Source organism: Triturus cristatus, chromosome 5_2, assembly GCF_964204655.1.
Source record: "Triturus cristatus chromosome 5_2, aTriCri1.1, whole genome shotgun sequence".
NCBI lineage: Eukaryota > Metazoa > Chordata > Amphibia > Caudata > Salamandridae > Triturus > Triturus cristatus.
Window position 1 is genome coordinate 712,470,148 of NC_140588.1, and position 18,079 is coordinate 712,488,226.

At 42.7% G+C, this 18,079-nt stretch overlaps 1 protein-coding gene across 1 annotated transcript in view; it reads right to left on the minus strand.

The window, feature by feature from the left end:
• LOC146829166 (connector enhancer of kinase suppressor of ras 2-like) overlaps positions 1-18,079 on the minus strand; it is a 1,989,112-nt gene that overhangs the window by 422,076 nt on the left and 1,548,957 nt on the right. Inside the window, exon 18 of the mRNA XM_085606439.1 lies at positions 11,792-11,865. Within this exon, the coding sequence (XP_085462565.1) occupies positions 11,792-11,865 (74 nt within the window). The remainder of the gene's footprint in view (positions 1-11,791; positions 11,866-18,079) is intronic.

Consider the following 18,079-nt stretch of genomic DNA (forward strand, 5'->3'; position numbering starts at 1 on the left):
ATTTTGCTGACGTTCACGGCCATCTATTGATCTATTGCTTCAAGTGTATTCATAGATTCTTGAGTTATTTTTACAGTATTGCTTGCTCACAACTCCAGCTGGACATCCACATATTTATTGTCACTCTGATATCTGTGTGGTATTGGTCATGAACTGACTAAACACACCACCCCCAGGGGGCTAGGCTTCCCTGCCTGTCCACATCTACCCAGACAGTCTATGAGCCTTAGGTCTACTTTCCATCACATACTGATAAGACACAGAGTCCTGGTTAGTGGGGCTCCCTAGCATTTCCATCTACTGAATGCTTGGTGACAGCTGCAGGGACACACTATCCACATTACTACCAAAAGGTGAATCAACCTATTTATGTTTTTGCTTATTTAGATTCAGATAACAAGAACAGCCTTCATAAAGACACCCAGATTGTGTTAGCTGTGCGCTGTCTATAGGATCATTAATTTTGAATGATAATGTAGCAGCATTACTCTGTAGGAATACATCTGGATGAGGTAACTATGGAAACAGCACTATCAGAAAGAGCTCCATCCTGCTTCTTCCCAAGTCGAGTGTATCATAGGGACAAATGCTAGATAATGAGTCTAAATGTAGGTCAGATATCTGCTTCACTAATATCCATTTAAATGTTATACCCGCATGAGCACACTCTAAAACTTCTCAGTTATTCTCTTAATTATTAAAACAGTCAAAGTAGCCACTTGTCATTAAAACGATTTATAGAGATTTCATGAACTACAATTTTATTTTCCAAGCTTCTAATCTGTGCACTAGGTTGTTAAAGCTATTTTAGATTTAAAAACCCTTCGTGTGAATCAGCTCCAATCCGCTTCAATAGGACGGTGATCAAGCATTGTAAAATGCAAATTGCTTTATTCAGGAAAATTATGACTTTAAAAAAGACAAAGAAATAAACAATACAATGGTTTGCCACCTGGGAGTTATTTTCAGTCTGTTTTGACCCCATCGTAAGAGATGCTTGAAACCCTATTTACAAAATAACTTCCAAGGAAATCAGTCTTTTGTGAAACAAGCTGACGATGCATGAAAAACACAGAAGACAGGCAGGGACCAGCTGTTCTCTACCTTTTAAAAAACCCTTTTTATTGAGCAGAATCATATAAAAATCGAATGCATGAGAAAACATTGGAAGACATGCAAAACAACTAAATAACCATCGACTTCGTTCAGCCTGATTTATACAAGTTGGGACCAAACGCTGTTCAAGAGAGGCCACACTGAGTAAACATAGGTATTTTACACATTTAAATAATAAAGAGCATTCGTGCCAGCCTCGGGTTTCTACCTATGGTGAGAAGAGGGACATATCCTTAATGTGCCTAAGACCCCCCTTTTTTCATACAAAATTGTATAGCAGCAAACAAAGTGCAATCGTGCCTAAAATAAATAAGCTGCAATAACCATCCCATGCCTAACTTTATTCATGAAATAATAGCCATCAGAATTAATCACAGATACAATATACAATATATAATCAAGAATAGCGGCCAGTAAAAATGCAACCATGCTTTGATAAATTAAATACTCAGCTACCATCATAACTATAAGGATATGATAATACAGTACCTATACAACTAAAAATGCCTACATAGGATAACGTTGAGGACTACCCTACTATATTGTAATTTTATATTGCGTCCATAAACTGCAGTGACATTTTTAATACCCCCCACCCTTTTCACATACGCCTCTTCAAACGTTTTTGTTTGATTTATTTTATTGAGCCACTCTTGATATGTGGATATTCTAGATGACTACCAATTCTGAAGGATCAAGGAATGAACCATTAAAGACGCACATACTCATATCATGTTAATATTCTTATAGATAAATGAAATGCTTGAAGTCTCCCACCAAATTCCTAGACAACTTTATACCTTGTTTTCTTTGGAAGTTAGGCAGTCTTAATAAATACTGGGAGCTGGGATCCTGCCTTCTGCACTATTTTTTCCAGGAAAAAAAAGTCTAGAGACCCCTTTGGATCTATGGATCAAACTAATAAATCGATAAGGGAGGCTTCATAATAAGAACACATCTGAGGTAGTGCTACCCCCCCCCCCCCCGGTTTATTTCGAGTTGCAGTACTCAGAGCTTAACCCTCGGGGCATTCTTTTTCCACACAAAATGTCGAAAAAGTGCCTCAAGTTTGGTAAGCCAGATTCATCTGCTGTTAGGGTCCCTACGGACTTGAGTAACCAACCAATCCCCCCCTTTTCGCCAGATAGGTATCTACTCCCATTACCGCCAACCCTGCTGAAGCAAAAAAATTCCCATAATATTGTTTAGGGATAAAAAGCTTTGGGGAGTCGTTTTTAAGGTGGGTCTCCTGAAGAAATAGGACTTGTGGGGAAAAAGAAGTTAGCCATCTGATCATCCCCCCATACTTCTGCTTACTGGACATTACTTCGACATTACACAATATAATTCTTGCTTTAAGACCCATTAGCCTGGTAGTATACTCAGAAATGAGCCATCCATCGATAATAAAATCCCAATGACGCATAAACTCCTATAAATCTGCTCTTTTTTGCTAATTGAGAACCCCACCTCCCAAAAAAACCCTACACCTCTCCCACCCCGTGATCCCCAACCTCAAACCCAAGCGAGAGGGGAATGTCCTCAGTACCCCTCTCGCAGCGGTCTTCAGATTCCTTGGGTGCCATGGTGGTGCACCTCTGGTGGACACCCAACCCACACTCCCCCACTGCCAATGCAGCATTATACTGATCGATTCTGCTTCCACTTATATACGTTAAAAACTGGACAGTCAGCCAGAAGTGGCACCTTTAAAGCAATTTCCTATGCAAGCACAATCCACCCTTGCCCCCCTGCTATGCCAGATAAAAAAGACATCTATCCCACTTATACCATATTCAGAATTTAGCTTTCAGTTAGAAATCTTCTGCAGAAATGCTTAGCATCAACCAGATTTGTGAACATATGAAACTGCCCTTTGAAAAATACTCTTAGTTTTGACTGCTGAGCGATTGTTACCTGGGGTCCCTGAGCTTTTAGTAGATGCAACATTTTGACGAATTCTTACAGAATTGTTTTTACCGTGAGATATTTCATTAGTTGAAAACTGTTTCTTTTCTATAGTTTTGGCTAGCATTTGTTCTTTTATGCGATAGTCCGCTAAGTACACCAATTGTGCGTGGCAGTTTTGAGTTCGAAAATAGTTGCGCCGGGACCCTATGAGCTCCAGTAATTGAAAAAATTCCCGGCAAGCTCTGGCAAAACATGTCTCTTGATGAATGCGTCTACCCACTGTAAGATCTGCTGTCCTTCACACTCCTCCAGAACACCCATCAGGCATAAGTTTGAGCGGATTGAGTGATTTTCCTGCCCTTCAATTTTATTTTCCAACGAGGACTTTTGCATCCTTATTTGGTTAACTTGTTTCTGCATTGCGCTAACCTGATCATCAAGATGCGAAATTCTAGATTCTGCTTCCTGCATTCTTTCTGGAAAATTTGGAATTGCTTCTTCAATTTTAGATAACCGTTGATGCAAGGCTTCAATTTCAATAGCTCGAGAAGCTTTCCGCTCCCTAAATTCATCAAAGATTACATTCAACATAGTTTTAATATCCCAGTGCACTGTAACTCTATCACCTTGCTTCCCATTCGGCTGCAGCGTCTCCTGGGACTGAGGTGGCACTGTGTCCCAGAGAAGGGGCTGATCTAGCCGCACCGTCTCAGAGCTGCAGGCTGGATTCAGAGACTGAGATAGCGGATGACATTGGGATTGCGATGAATGCTGTTCTCTCCCTTGATTATTTCCTGGTGTCCTAATCTATTAAGGGTTATTCCTTCACTGCCAGCTTCAGTTCTGGTCAGTGGTGAAAGAATCAGGTGTTGATCAATGCAAGACAAATATCGGTCAGTCACTTTGATCAAAGATAACATTGTGTGAGTCAATAAATAAAGATAATGGCAGACTAAAACAATTATACACATGATTCCTGTCAGTTTCGGGGTGGGACAAACTGGCAGTGTTTTTTCTTTCTTTTGGCAGGAATGATGCTGTTTTAGTGGCCCTGGTTAGGCTAACATCTGCATCACTAGGAATTAAGCCATATTGTCAATGCAGGACAATGAAGTCCTTATAGGATACTTCTTTCATGCCCATACTGGAGAAGAAATGAATGATGATTCCACCCTCAAATCTGATTAGACAATTTTCATCTGATGGGGCTAATACGGTCTCCTTACCAATTCTCAGCAAGACTGTCACAACGGCATACAACATGGGGTTTCAAAAGAGCAGAAAATATCATCTTAATAAATCTTGATAAACAGGCTGCCATGATACTAGCCAATTGAAAACTTACTTAATATTCCATGAGAGCAGTCAGAGATTAAACTCCAAGTTACAAAAGTGAGAGGTCAGGAAATTGCAATGGATATAAAAAGGTTAAAAGGTGTTGACGTTGTGCAGAATCCATAGTTTTACAAGGATTTCCTGAGTTAGGAACTAGGGCCATTTCTATGAACTCATGCATTCAAAATATTTCAACTAGGAGCTGAGTTATTTGATCCAACAAAGAAGACATCTGTTGAGCCCCTTCAGCTGTGTGTCAGTCAATCTGAAAGCAGTCAAATAAAAGAAAGAGACTTGGAAATGTAATCTTGAATTTCAATTTTCAATTAATTGATTCAGACATTTGGTCTTGCACACCTTCATGAATAAAATGGAAGGTAATGATGTTATATGGGCATAAAATAGGAAAAGGACTAAGACTAAAACAAGTGAAAGTATATACAAGTTAACAAGATGAACATGTTTATTCAGCTAGTCATTAAGTCAAATTATACTCCTCATGGGGATAGAACCGTTGATGAAGAGCCATATCTTGTGTTCACGAGGGTGCAAAGGCCCTGTAAACACAAACTGCAAAGATAGGAGGGTTAAGGATTTCATTACCAGGGATCTCGGATGGGGTAGGAAGGTAGACTATGACTGAAGAGTCAACATTTCAGTTACTGCTGGGAAGTCATTCAACAATATGCCTATTTTATCAATTCAGTTAGATGCGGTTAATTCACCAATCTGAGTTGCAGTCAAATGATATATATTTATGTGATGAAAAAAGTGAATTTGATGGGATTGAAAATTCTTTCAAGGACTTTGCCAGTACAGCCTAATTCACACTGAACTGGGGTTATTAAGACTGCAAGACCCTGGGTGTCAGTATAAAAAGCCAATAACTTATTATTTATTGTGAATTAGTCCAAGTATGTGTGTGTGTTTTTTTTTTTATTTAATGTATCTAAGAAAGTGCCTTAGGCACAAAACACATGCTGGTTATTACCTTTTGAATCCATTTATGAAATACATCAATGGGGCTTTGTATAGGAAATTTTAAGGATTTAACTCACTAGTGCTAATTGGTCTTAAGAGGAAGGATATAATATCTGATTTGCTGTGCTTTGTTGGTATGTAATAACCCTTGCATTGTGGTTTCTAGCAGAAAAAATGTTCCAAGATTAGATAACTTTTATTGGATTAACTGAACACAATATGCAAAGATGGTACAATGCATACATTCTCAGTACCACACTATTCCTTCAGATGTGTTATTTCATGTGCAGATTGGAGTTTTTTTAGCATTCCAAACAATGCTATGTGTGTGTATACTCACTCTCATTCCAATGTCTCCAGTAAACTACATTATTTCTCAATCATTATTACTTTATTTTTAGAAGTAATATTTACTTTTGTAATTCAGTAACTAATTGCAGTTTCGACTTAAACAAGAGTTATTGCTCAATGCATACCAGTCAAAGCCTTTCTTCAAGAGCATATACGTTCTGTGAAATGGGATAAAAATTGATATCCATAACATATAGAAATTCTGACTTTCAGCAAAAATAAACAACATTGAGAAAACATCCCACCTCAGAAAATATCAAATTGTAACAAAATATATATGGGACGTCACCACAATGCACAAGTTGGGAATTATCCACTTTTATGTGTCACATGGCGAGGTTAGGCATATGGAGAAACACTGCCATTTTACATGTATGCATTCTTAAGTTGGCTTCATTTTCCACACGCTGATTTTTGACACACATTTGTTTACGTGACAGTGCAGGATTAGCTTCTCTGAATTTTAATGGAGCCCAGTGTGAGACTTTGATATTTGTCACAAATGAAAATGTTTGGCTTAGCTAATGGAGCTCGGTGTATGTGGTATTTGACAGTAGTTCTGGATAGTCCAGATGTGAAAAGAACTACTGAGGTACTGAGGTCCTGGCTTTAAGTGGGCCAGGTCTCACCAGTGCTGAGCATCGGCAGTTTTTTAAAGGGGGCCTCGAAACGGGTCTCTATCGGGCTCTGTTTTGTGCCCTGGCATAGGCGGCTCATTTGTTTGCGGACTGCAGTGACAGCAGGCGCATCGATGTGCGCGTGCTCACGCTGCTCACTTCTCACTAGTGGAGAAGTTACAGCATGACATCATGACAGGTAAGCGTTGTAGGAAAAGGGAACTGCTTTAAAGAGAGTCATTTTCTCTCTGGATTTCCCTTCTCTTTTTGAAACGCAGGAGCAGCAACATTGTCGTGCTGTCACCAGAGCTTTAAGTGGAAGCTTTTCCCATATTATATGCAACAAGCCATAGTTGCTGCTTATTTATCTTATGCAACAAACAAACATTGACAAAGCTACTAGTCCTGACTTGTAGGTATGATGTTACTTGTTGTATCAAATATCTGGATGCCATGACAGAAACAGCAAAATACAAGTCGGGCGGCACACTATGCTAGGCACAGATTTTTAGCTTGTATGTTTTTAAGCCACGCCGTTAATTACAGTGGCCACGCCCCTTTGAGAGACCCCCCCCCAGTTTTTTCATCCCACTTAAAGCCCTGACTGAGGTTTTGTTTGATGCTTCATTGATTCAGATCTCATATGAAGCTAATTTTTATAGGTTTGGTGGCCAAACTTAGATTACATGAAAAATGAGTAGGGTTGCTTGAGCAGCAGATTCAGTATGGGGCAACCTGAAATTACATCCCGGGGGTATCTCTCAGTACAGAACAAAATATAAATGTAGGATGCCACATTAGGTTCAGTTTCCCATGACATACAATTTACAACACATTCACATGGAAATCACCCGTGATGCAGCAGAAGCAGGATTGTGAAAAAATAGAAACACAAACCATATTTACTCGCAAAATCATATTTTAGTGTAAAACATTTTTAGGTGGAAAATCTCAGTTGGTGCAATGTAAACAACACTGCGGTTTCACATTTAGATGAAACATCCCATTTAGGTGTAAAATTACCCATAGTGTAAGATCAACAGAGGGTGGAAACACATTCAGAAACACAATGGACATCTAGAATTAGAAACACGTTCAGGTGAAAATCACATTTAGGAGCCAAATCACATTTAGATGTAAAATCACCCTTGGTGCAATATTAGCAGGAGCCCAGAAACACTTTTGGGGAGCACAAATAGCACCTAGAATCAAAAACATCTCTTCGACAATTCGCAATAGCATTTTGGAGTAGGTATAATAGTACTCCTCTAGTTCTCTCTTATGCATTCTTTTATATATTTGTGAATTGGCCTCAACACCTCTAAAATGTGAATACACTTGAAATATTTGGAGAATAATTATATACAATTAACACAACTAGAAAGGACTGTAGCCACTTTGCACTTTTACTGATAGGGAATAGAACGTTTTAGGGTTGACTCATAAAAATTTTAAGAGTACGTAAAAGCGTACTCCTGTATTAGCACTCATAAATGCTTTTATGAATTGACCATTGGATGCAAATCCACCCTTGGTGTAATGTTAATCCCGAATGGGAACACTTTTAAACTCACATATCACATTTAGCAGCCAAAACACATATAGGAACAAAATCACATTTAGGTGCAAAATCCTCCTTCGTGCAGCATCCACATGAGTGTGGAAACACTTTTATCATAACAAAACACATTTAGGTGCAAAATCACCCTTGGTGCAACATCACATAAATGACAAAACACTTGTAGGAGCAAAAAAAGTAGGTGTAAAACTAAAATTAAATGCAAAATAACATGCAGGTGTAAAAATCACCATAGGTGCCCTATTAGTAAGAGTGCAGAAGCACATTTGGGTTCAAAATCGCATTTAGGTGTAAAACTGCCCTTAGCGCAACATCAAGGTGAGTGTGAAAGCACGTTTAGGTACAAAACACATTCAAGAGCAAAAGTCATATTTAGGTGCAAAACACATTTATGTACAACACCAGATTTGATGCAAAGTTAACAGGATTACATTTAGCTGCAAATGAAACAACGAGGCATTGGCTACATAAAAACTGAAATAAATATTGCAATCATATCCTACCTGGAGAATGATTATTTTTCCAATTACTGCTACAAAATGTGCAACAGTACAATACAACACACTCTTCTACTCGGATGCAAAATATGACACTTCAAACAAGCAATGGCTGAAAAGGGTTGATCCAACTAACCCTATGGCAGAAGGGGTTAGCTCAAAGCCCACATTCGGTGTATTTGGGTGTGTTGATGACCTGAGATATGTTACGCAACTAACACTGTCTTACTCGGACCTAAGCTGGCTTGATGGAATATCTGCACAGGAGCACCCCTACAACCGTTGTTGTTTCCCTTTCTTTTTAATGACATCACTTATTTGCCACTGCTTTATTAACGCTGAAGCTTATTCTGTCCCAATTGTTTATGTGTGTCCATGTACATAAACTTTGATCTATGCAGGGGTGGCCGGCGTAGCCCGTGGGTGGCATGGAGGGTGCAGGGGTTTGTGGGGGATCGCACAGGGAGGGGGTGTCGCAGGGGGAATACATAATATATTAAATAAATAAATAAATAAACTTACCTTGCTGCCGGCTGGGTCCAGCTCTCCTCGAGCACATTGAGGAACAGCAAGCAGGTCCCACTAACCAATCACAACGCTGCAGTGCAGCATTGTGATTGGTGAGCACCCAGGCTCCCCTGACCAATCACAATGCTGCAGCAGCTTTGTGATTGGTTTTGAGTGTCCTGGTTTGACGCTCAACCAGGGAATGAGGGCCTTGGCTTGTTCTTGCGTAGAGAAGGGGAAAGTGCGCATGACTGGTTTGGGAGGCCCGAGAGGGCCAGCCAAACAGTCATTGTGCATTTGAGTGTGCAAACCACTCCGCCCCTGCCCTGCTCAAAGAGCAGAGCAGCCCCACCCCCTTCATCCGCCCGCAAAGCAGCAGGAAGCAGAACTAAAATGATAATAACACAAAGTTATCATAATTTTAGGTGTTTGCTTCCCACTGCTTAAAAGCAGCGGGACAACGCTCCTCATCCCTAGCAGAGCAGCCGCCCCTGGGTATGATTTGTTCCCCTCGATTGTGAATACAGGTATGTAAAATGGCTATGACCTTTACCCTTCCAACTTCCAGCAATCCATGTTCCAACCTTCCTATCGCGTCAGTGTGTCTTGTTTTCGCCTGTCAGATTCCATCTGACAGCGGTGAGTTTTTGGATACCGAGGCGATAGCCTCATTACTCCACATTCATTTTTGAGTTTTTTAGTCGCTGTTTCGGTTGTCTTATTGATGTGACGCTTTGTCACAGTTGAGGTTGGATCACAAGGTCAGCGCTGTGAAAGGCCGCAGGTTGCGGTCAATGTGGTTTGCGGAAGTGTCAGCAAGTTTTATCGCAGAGTCTTGTATTAGTCTGCCAAATGTCTTCTGGCGGTGATGAGCTTTTGATGGCTGCCGCGGCGGTTGCCTTCTGACAGTGATGAGTTTTGGGTACCTGCCGGGGCGATTTGCCCTCAGGCAGTGATGGGTTTTTTGGATGCTGTGTTGTTGTTTCAGTTTCACAAGTTTAGCGCTTCGATGGGCCTCGGGTAGCGGTCAAATGGGTTCGTAGAAATGTCTGCAAGTTTCCTGATCAGTGGGTTATCTTTTTGATCCAGTCCTTTGTAGAATGTCCTGTTGAGTTTGCGGAGATGGTCGTCCAACATCTCAACGCCTAGGTCTCTGTGGAGGTCTGTTGTTCTTGTGGAGATTGGAGCACCTGCTGCAAACCGTAAGGCCCTGCTCTAAACCTTCCTATGCCGCAACTACCCCATTTTATATTGTGTAATGGGCAGAATGTTGAGACACACTCCTGAGGGTGTTAACTCTGTTCGAAGATATTGTTAAGTTTAGTTACCTAATACTTTATAGTGAACTAACTAGTCAAAAGACAGCAGAAATATCTAGCCTCCGGCAACCGCGTAAAATAACTTGCACCTAATCATTATTTCTACTAAAAGCCATACCAAATAATCAGGACGTATATAATACTGAAGTGCAATAGCTTTTAAAACCGCGTTTCACTGGTAGCACATTTTCAAAGTTCTTGGAATTTCGGTCTCGTGCGCACCCACTCTAAACAGACTCACGTGTTAGGCAGTTTAATTTGGATTCAGTATGAGCGCAATTTGATCTATTCGTGCAGTTTGAAACATTTCTCAAAACGGAATGATGGACTCACCTATAGATTAAACTGTTTATATATTGATATTAACTCAGAAAACGAGAAAGACAGTTGAGAAATACTCAGAGGAAGACTGCGTAATGAAGAAACTTCATGCAGTGGTCAGTATTAATGATGCAACATTTATTTATTATCGAGGTCAAAAATGGCAAAAAAATAAATGTAAAAAAGTCCTTGCGCTATTCGGCAGATGACTGGCTGTAAGTGGCGACATAAAAACACCGTTTTCTCTTTCACTGCAACAGTCGGTGTGGTAAAAGCGAATTTTTGCTTGCACTTGAGGCCTTTAATGATATGGTCCTGCAGTGGCTACTCTCTTAACGAGAGCCATCCAAAGAGGGAGCAGAGCGGGAATAATTAATTTCCCAGGCCGTCCTGTTTACGTGTAGCAACTTTTAGCTCTAGATTTTACCACAAGCCTGCACCGTGTATTTAATGGAGAAGCTGCTAACATGGCTAGTACCAATAGGTGGCGCCAGATGCCTGCTCTGTTTGTTTTTCCATCTTAACCTGCAGGACGTTTGTGAAAAGTTAGAAAAAGATCCTCGTCCTTTGTGATAAATCCCTGAGACTGCTGATTCAGGCCCTGAAAAAAAAACTTCTTAACATATCTGATCATAACACACCCAATAGCAATTCCTAGATATAAAGTATTTGTAAAAAAAAAAAAATCCCCATGAAAGGTAGTTCCACTAACAGAGGGTCGGATAAACATAGTCAGTGGCTCGAATTTCCTCTCCTTTTCTGTCCACCTACACGCGGTCGGCATGAATGACCAGCCTTTGAGCCTTCGTGGTATAGGCTGTTAGGATACCTCGACTGCCTCCCAGACGTACTACGCGGGTTTTTCATCTATTTATTTTTTGCAGAGTTATATAGCGTGAACAAGATCCGAAGGTATTGTAGCGCTTTACATTACACAATGTAATATTTATTTAGTTTTTAGTTTTTTAGGAACGGGTAGATTAAGGGCCTGATTCGGGGTTTGGTGGATGGGATACTCCATCACAAATGGGAGGGATATCCCTTCAGGCAAATTAAAAGTGCCATAGAATATAATGGAATTGTAATTTGGTGGACTGGTTATCCGCCACATTTGTGACAGAGTAACCCTGTCGCCAAACTCATAATCAGGCCCTAAGTGATTTGCCCAGGATCACAGGATGGTGAGCAATCGCCAGTCTCAAACTCGACTCCTCAGTTCTAAAGTTAGCAGCTTTGCTAAGACTGTTTCATACTCACTGTTTCCTTCTGCATTCGATGGCTCTGTCTATCCTGAATTCAGGTAAGCTGATAAATCCTTCCGCTTTTTCATCCTAAAACAGAATCACGGGACTCATTAGTAAAATACAGTCGCATTTTTGTCATACCGTGGCCTCAAGCACAGGACATAAGCAATATACTGAGACAGACATTTTTTAGCCCTAGTGGCGTAGCTAGCCACTTTGCTGCCAGTGGCGGTCCCTCCTTTGCCGCCCGCGGCGGCCGTTAAGAGTGGGGGAGAGGGGCGGTGCTGGCGACTTTCCCATTGCCGCCCGCGGCAAACGCATGGAAGAGCGGGGAAGCCGCCACCCCCAAAACTCGTGCCGCCACCTCCCTTGCTACGCCACTGTTTAGCCCGCCTCTTCATAGTTCTATTGCTAGTGCCGGCATTTTGTTTTCCAAAACAATCATATCACACACACTTTTTTCGAAATAGATGTAAAACCAATCATGAAATCCACAAAGTGCTTCCATTAGCACTATCTAGTCATTTAAAGCATCATTAATATACATATGACGTATTTCAAGGGATCAGGTATGCAGGCGAATCCTACAGCGCCCTCGCAGTAATCCAAATATTATCCTTTTCAGATTGAAAAAGCAAAATATAACCTCGAATTACCCATTTTTGCAGGACCTGCGAAAACAGAATTCCAAATAACGCATACAATCAATTCACAAGTCAGACAAAAACAACAGCAAAACAATGAATCTTTGGAAGACGTATTACAATAAGTTGTTCCAAATTGGCATTTTCCATTGACTGTCTGGGCTGTGACTCTTGCATTTATTTTCAATTGAACTTTTCTGTTTTTTGCCTGTTATTATTTTCTACTTTTTGTTTACCATTTTTGGGCGCATTTTACCATAACACTTTTTTAGCTGCGTGGCTGTTTAGTTGGTTGTTAGACCCAACACCTCCCACATTTCCGCTGAGAGTTGCCTTGTTGCTCTGGCCAAGTGAACTAAAGCGAGCCAAGGTTGCCATTACTGAAAGCTAGTTGCCTTTGTGGGATCCTTTTATTAGTCAGTGTGGCAGCTCAATTTCATCCAGACTTTATTGGGCTGCACTTTTTCACTATTAAATATTAAATACTAAGGATAATATCCCTACTAGGCCTATGTGGAATTTCAATTACGCTGGAGTAATTGGAGTAATTTCGGTAACTCTGCATTACTCTTTGATGTGGAATTGCTGATAATTACGTGATTACTCCTCCTCACGTGATTAGGAGTAATTTGGGGGGAAAAATCCTAATGCTAGAGCAGATTTTGCAAGCACGAGTGGCCGCTCGCTATTTGTGTTCTACTGCAATTAGCGATGTTTCCTAGTGCAAAATGAATACTAGTGTCCATTTTGGATGCAAAGGCGCTTTTTGTACTTAGAAAATAGCGCAAAATGTCGCTAGTGGATTTGGGGAAAATCCTAACCCAAGAGCACATTTCACGAACACTAGCAGCTGCTCACGCTCCCTATTTGTGTTCTGTTGCATTTAACACTATTTCTTAATCAATCAGGGGTTTGTAAAACGCGCTACTCACCCGTGAGGGTCTCAAGGCGCTGAGGGGGCGTGGAGGGGTGCAGCTCTGGTTCAGCCGAAAAGCCAGGTCTTGAGGTTCTTCCTAGAAGGTGTGCAGGGAGGGTGAGCACCTGATGTTGACTGGGAGTTTGTTCCAGGATTTGCCTGTGACTTAGGAGAAGGCTCTACTCCTTGCTCTGATTCTGCGGATGCGCGGGGTCGCTCCTAGTGCGAGGTTGGCGGAGCGGAGGTTTCTCTTGGGTGTGTGGAATGAGATTCTATCGTTAAGCTATTTGGGTCCAGTGTTGTGGAGGGATTTGTAGGCGTGGGTGAGTAGCTTGAAGGTTATTCTCTTCTTGATGGGAAGCCAGTGAAGGTCTCGCAGGTGTTGGGTCATGTGCTCATGACGTGGGATGCCGAGGACGAGTCTGGCTGCTGTGTTTTGGATGGTCTCGAGCTTCTATAACAGGGCTTTGTTGACTCCCACGTAGAGGGCGTTTCTGTAATCCAGTCTGATGGTAATGAGTGCGTAGGTGACAGTTTTTCTGGCTTCGAATGGGATCCACTTGAAGGTCATGTGGAGGATCCGGAGGTTGTTGAAACAGGTGGAGGCAACGGCATTGGTCTGGCGAGTCATGGTGAGGGAGGAGTCTAAAATGGTGACGAGGTTCCGGGAGTGGTCCATCGGGGTGGGAGGGTTTCCGAGGGCAGAGGTCCACCATGAGCTGTCCCACGCGATGGGGGAGGGTCCAAGGACGAGGACCTCTGTCTTCTCCGAGTTCAGTTTCAGTCAGCTTTTGCTCATCCAGGCTCCAACGTCTTTCATTCCTTCTTGAAAGTTGAGACTGGTGTCTTCGGGGTTCTTCGTGAGGGAGTGGATGAGCTGGGTTCCATCGGCGTAGGGTACTATGCTGAGCCCATACTGTCTGAATACTGTCTGACGATGGCGGCGAGGTGGGCCATGCAGATGTTGAAGAGCGTGGAGCTGAGTGATGATCCTTGGGATACTCCGCAGTTGATCTCTGAGGGTTCAGAGAGGAAGGGAGGGAGTCTGATCCTTTGGGATCTGCCAGTGAGAAATGAGCGGATCCAGTCAAGGGCGATCCCCGTATGCTGGTGTCATGGAGTCTGGTTGCAAGAGTGTGGTGGGAGACAATGTCAAAGGTGGCGGAGAAGTCAAGCAGGTTGAGTGCCGCGGTGTGTCCTTAGTCGAGTAGAAAAGTGCATACTCGTGGCCGTTTTGTATGCCGGGGGCATTTTTTGCACTAAGAAGTAGCACTAACTGCAGAATTACTCTTCTCACAGAATTCAAGTAGAATCTTGCATAATTTGTAGGTAATTCCGTATGATTACTCTACACTGAATTACGTGATTTACACACACACCTAATCTCTACTTTATTTCATCATAGCCCAAATGCACTTCCACTTTCTAGTCCTATGTATTATTTAAAGAGATGCTTACTAATACTCCGAGACGTAGAAAATACTCCAGCATTATTCAATACAACTTGTTCCCATCCATGCAACATGACAATGTTCCTGCCTTGACAAACTCGGGAGAGCAGTGCCATGGAGTATTCAAGAGATATCAGTTGTCTCACAGTCCAGACATACTTGCATCTTCTCTTCCAGTTGCAGAACAATTCTAAGAAGAGTATTTAATTTGATTTCATGTTATAGTTTAGCTCATATAATAATTGTGATAAAGTTCTGTTTTTTATGTCCTGGTTTTATAAAACTATGATCGGATCTCTGATTTAACGGAAATTTGTCTTTAATAAACTTTAACTTGGAGACATAGTTCTGCTTAGCTGCAGATTCTTGTCATGGCAATTCCCTCCTCAGCAGCAGACTCCTGAGAGTTTTCCAAATATGTGATGGTGGATGGTAAAAACAGGATTGACCTTCTAAATTTGCACACTCTAGAACAATAGAGAGGTGGAGTTAAGGCAAAAACAACTTAAACCGTAAGGAGCTAATATGTCTAAACTAAACTGTGTTCACATTTTATTGCTATATGCTACTTTAGATGGAGAAGAGAAGGGAAATGCTGAAGTTCTCCGTTCGCACTCCTGTAGATGTTTACATTGTTCAGATTATTTTTAAGAAAAGAAAGCTGAAGAAAAGACAACAGTGAAACTAATCTGAAATTAACAAGGAACTGCTTGTTCCGGGTGCCTCTTGAGATTCTGGTGCCTCAAGATGGTGCACTTAGAAGAACCCAGGAATATTGCTTCACAGAGAAAAATCACCTAGCTCCACTGCTGCCATTATGTAGCACTCCACAACCAATGGTTGCAATTCAGAAGAGGCATTCTCCAGTAAGATGGTTGTGCACTAAAGGTGACGGGCACTGTAAGTACATTTAGAAGCATGGGGGAGTAGAGGAAGGCAGGGGGAGGCCTGCACAAACTGATTTCATTGGACCTGGTTAGTGGTTCCACCCAAATCATGGTGTGGCGAATACTAATTCTGTGGAAATACCCCCACAGACCTGGACATGGTAGTCCCAGCATAAGATCAACTTGTGGCTCTTCGGTTTGCACTACCACTGAAACAGGATTTCTTATGTTCAACCAGTGATAAATATTAGCTTAGATCTCCTGCCCCGGCTAAGAAAGAGGAAATTGAGGGACCTGTCATAGCATGTGGCTGCACCTCATTGAGAATGGACTGGTGTCAGGAAGAGGGAGCAGGTGCTAATGTAGCTCTCACAGGTGTTCTTCAGGTTTTAATTTACGTTTTTTAACAGAAGCTTCATTCTGTTATGGCTGGGGTTATTGCAGTAGCTAACGTGTTTATAACACTGTTACAATTTTGTGTGATGTATTGCTCTTTTCCAGGGCCGGCGTGGGAACTAAAAGCAGCCCTGGCAAATTTAGTTCGACCAGCCCCTGTCCAGCATGTTGTGAGTGAGCGGACCACTATTCAGGGGGTTTAGGGGGGTCTCCCCCCAAGAACATTTTGGAAAAAGACAGACCAAAATGGTGTATTTTACAGCACATTTTTCATTACATATTTAATTGTATCAACTTTCAAAGCACAGTAAATAGTAGATGATGACCTTAAAGAGCACTAGGTTACCCACCCAGTCATATATGTACCCATAGAATGTCTTACAGAAAGCACCAAAAATAGACACGAGTAGTGAATCAGAGAGAACAAAGTAAAAGTGAGACCAGCCCCCATATGGTGTGTAGCGAGCATGTGCAGTGAGCAACCACTACTAGGGGGAGCTTGGAGGGTTCTCCCCCAGTTGCGGTGCGTCCATTCGGGCGCTGGGGCATTGCCCCACTAAGTTCGAGACGTGCGATGCGGTGCAAGCAATGAATTGAAATTGTTCATTTCACAATGTAGTGGATTGCAAAGGTTTGTTTTTTAATCAAGCAATAAAGTTTATTATTATTATTATAATTGTTCACTGCTCACGTACGTGCTGATGCTGTAAGTCAGCTTCAAGCTTGACTTGAGTAGCGGCCGGGAGTCGGGACACGCCCGAGGCAATCGGCCTATGAAGGGTGTGCGGCCAGGGGCGAGCACTCAAAGGTTTTGAGTGAGACTGTGACACACTGACAGCAGCTCGCAAATTTGCGCACGCTTGAGTTTGGCTTGGTCATTTTTATGACCAGCCCGAACATGCGCACTTTCAACCAGCCAGCCACTACTGAGTAGGAGAGGGAGGGAGGGGGACCCGAGAGGCCGAGGGTTGCTTCATGCAGCAGCCCCCAGTCTCTCGTATGGGCGAGCCCTATCCGTGCTCTAGCCAATCCAGGTGCTGCTAATGCAGCGTCTCTGGATTGGCTGAGACACCGCGCAGCCTGCAAACAAAGCACTGGGTGCCGCGCAACTTTGGCCAATCACTGTGGCTTATGAACAGGGATTGGCCATCGTCATGAGGTGCGCACTGTCTGCAGTCCATCGTCACCGCACGGTGCCACACACACCTCATGGCGATGTACTGTACTGTCTCTGTACTGTGTACTACTCTCTGGCTGCGCCTACTCCGCTCGTCGTGGTGACTGTGTCGCGGACGTACTACATACATCCACTAGTGACTTCATTCAATGTGTCTTTGTCCTGGTCATCAACATCGTTGTTTGCTGCCTTGATCTCCATCTGATCTGACTGATCTCTCAGTGTGATCTCTGCTTTAAAAGTAAAAATAATCTGATTCTGGACTGGGGCCCCGGGGTCGGTTTGAGCGAGGTTGAATTGCTGTTGAATTGAATGAATTGTATCTTTGGGGGGAAAATGCCGTAAATGAGTGACAGGCCCAGACACATGCTTTCAGCTTCATGCCGGGTCGCAGTGTCCTGTGGGGCGGCGGGGCCTGGGTGGGTGCTTGTCTGCCAGACATGTTTACTTTTCTAGCTCTGCATCATAATGTGTTCACCAAGCGCTGTGTACCACCATGGCCCTCACTCGACTGGGAGTGAACGAGGCAGGATGATGGTGAAGGACAGAGGGACGAGGCAGGATGATGGAGGAGGGAGTGAACGAGGCAGAATGATGGAGGAGCGAGAGAACGAGGCAGGATGACGGAGGAGGGAGTGAACGAGGCAGGATGATGGAGGAGGGAGATATTGAACGAGGCAGGATGATGGGGAAGGACAGAGGGACGAGGCAGGATGATGGAGGAGGGAGTGAACGAGACAGAATGAAGGAGGAGGGAGAGAACGAGGTAGGATGACGGAGGAGGGAGTGAACGAGGCAGGATGATGGAGGAGGGAGAGAAAGAGGCAGAA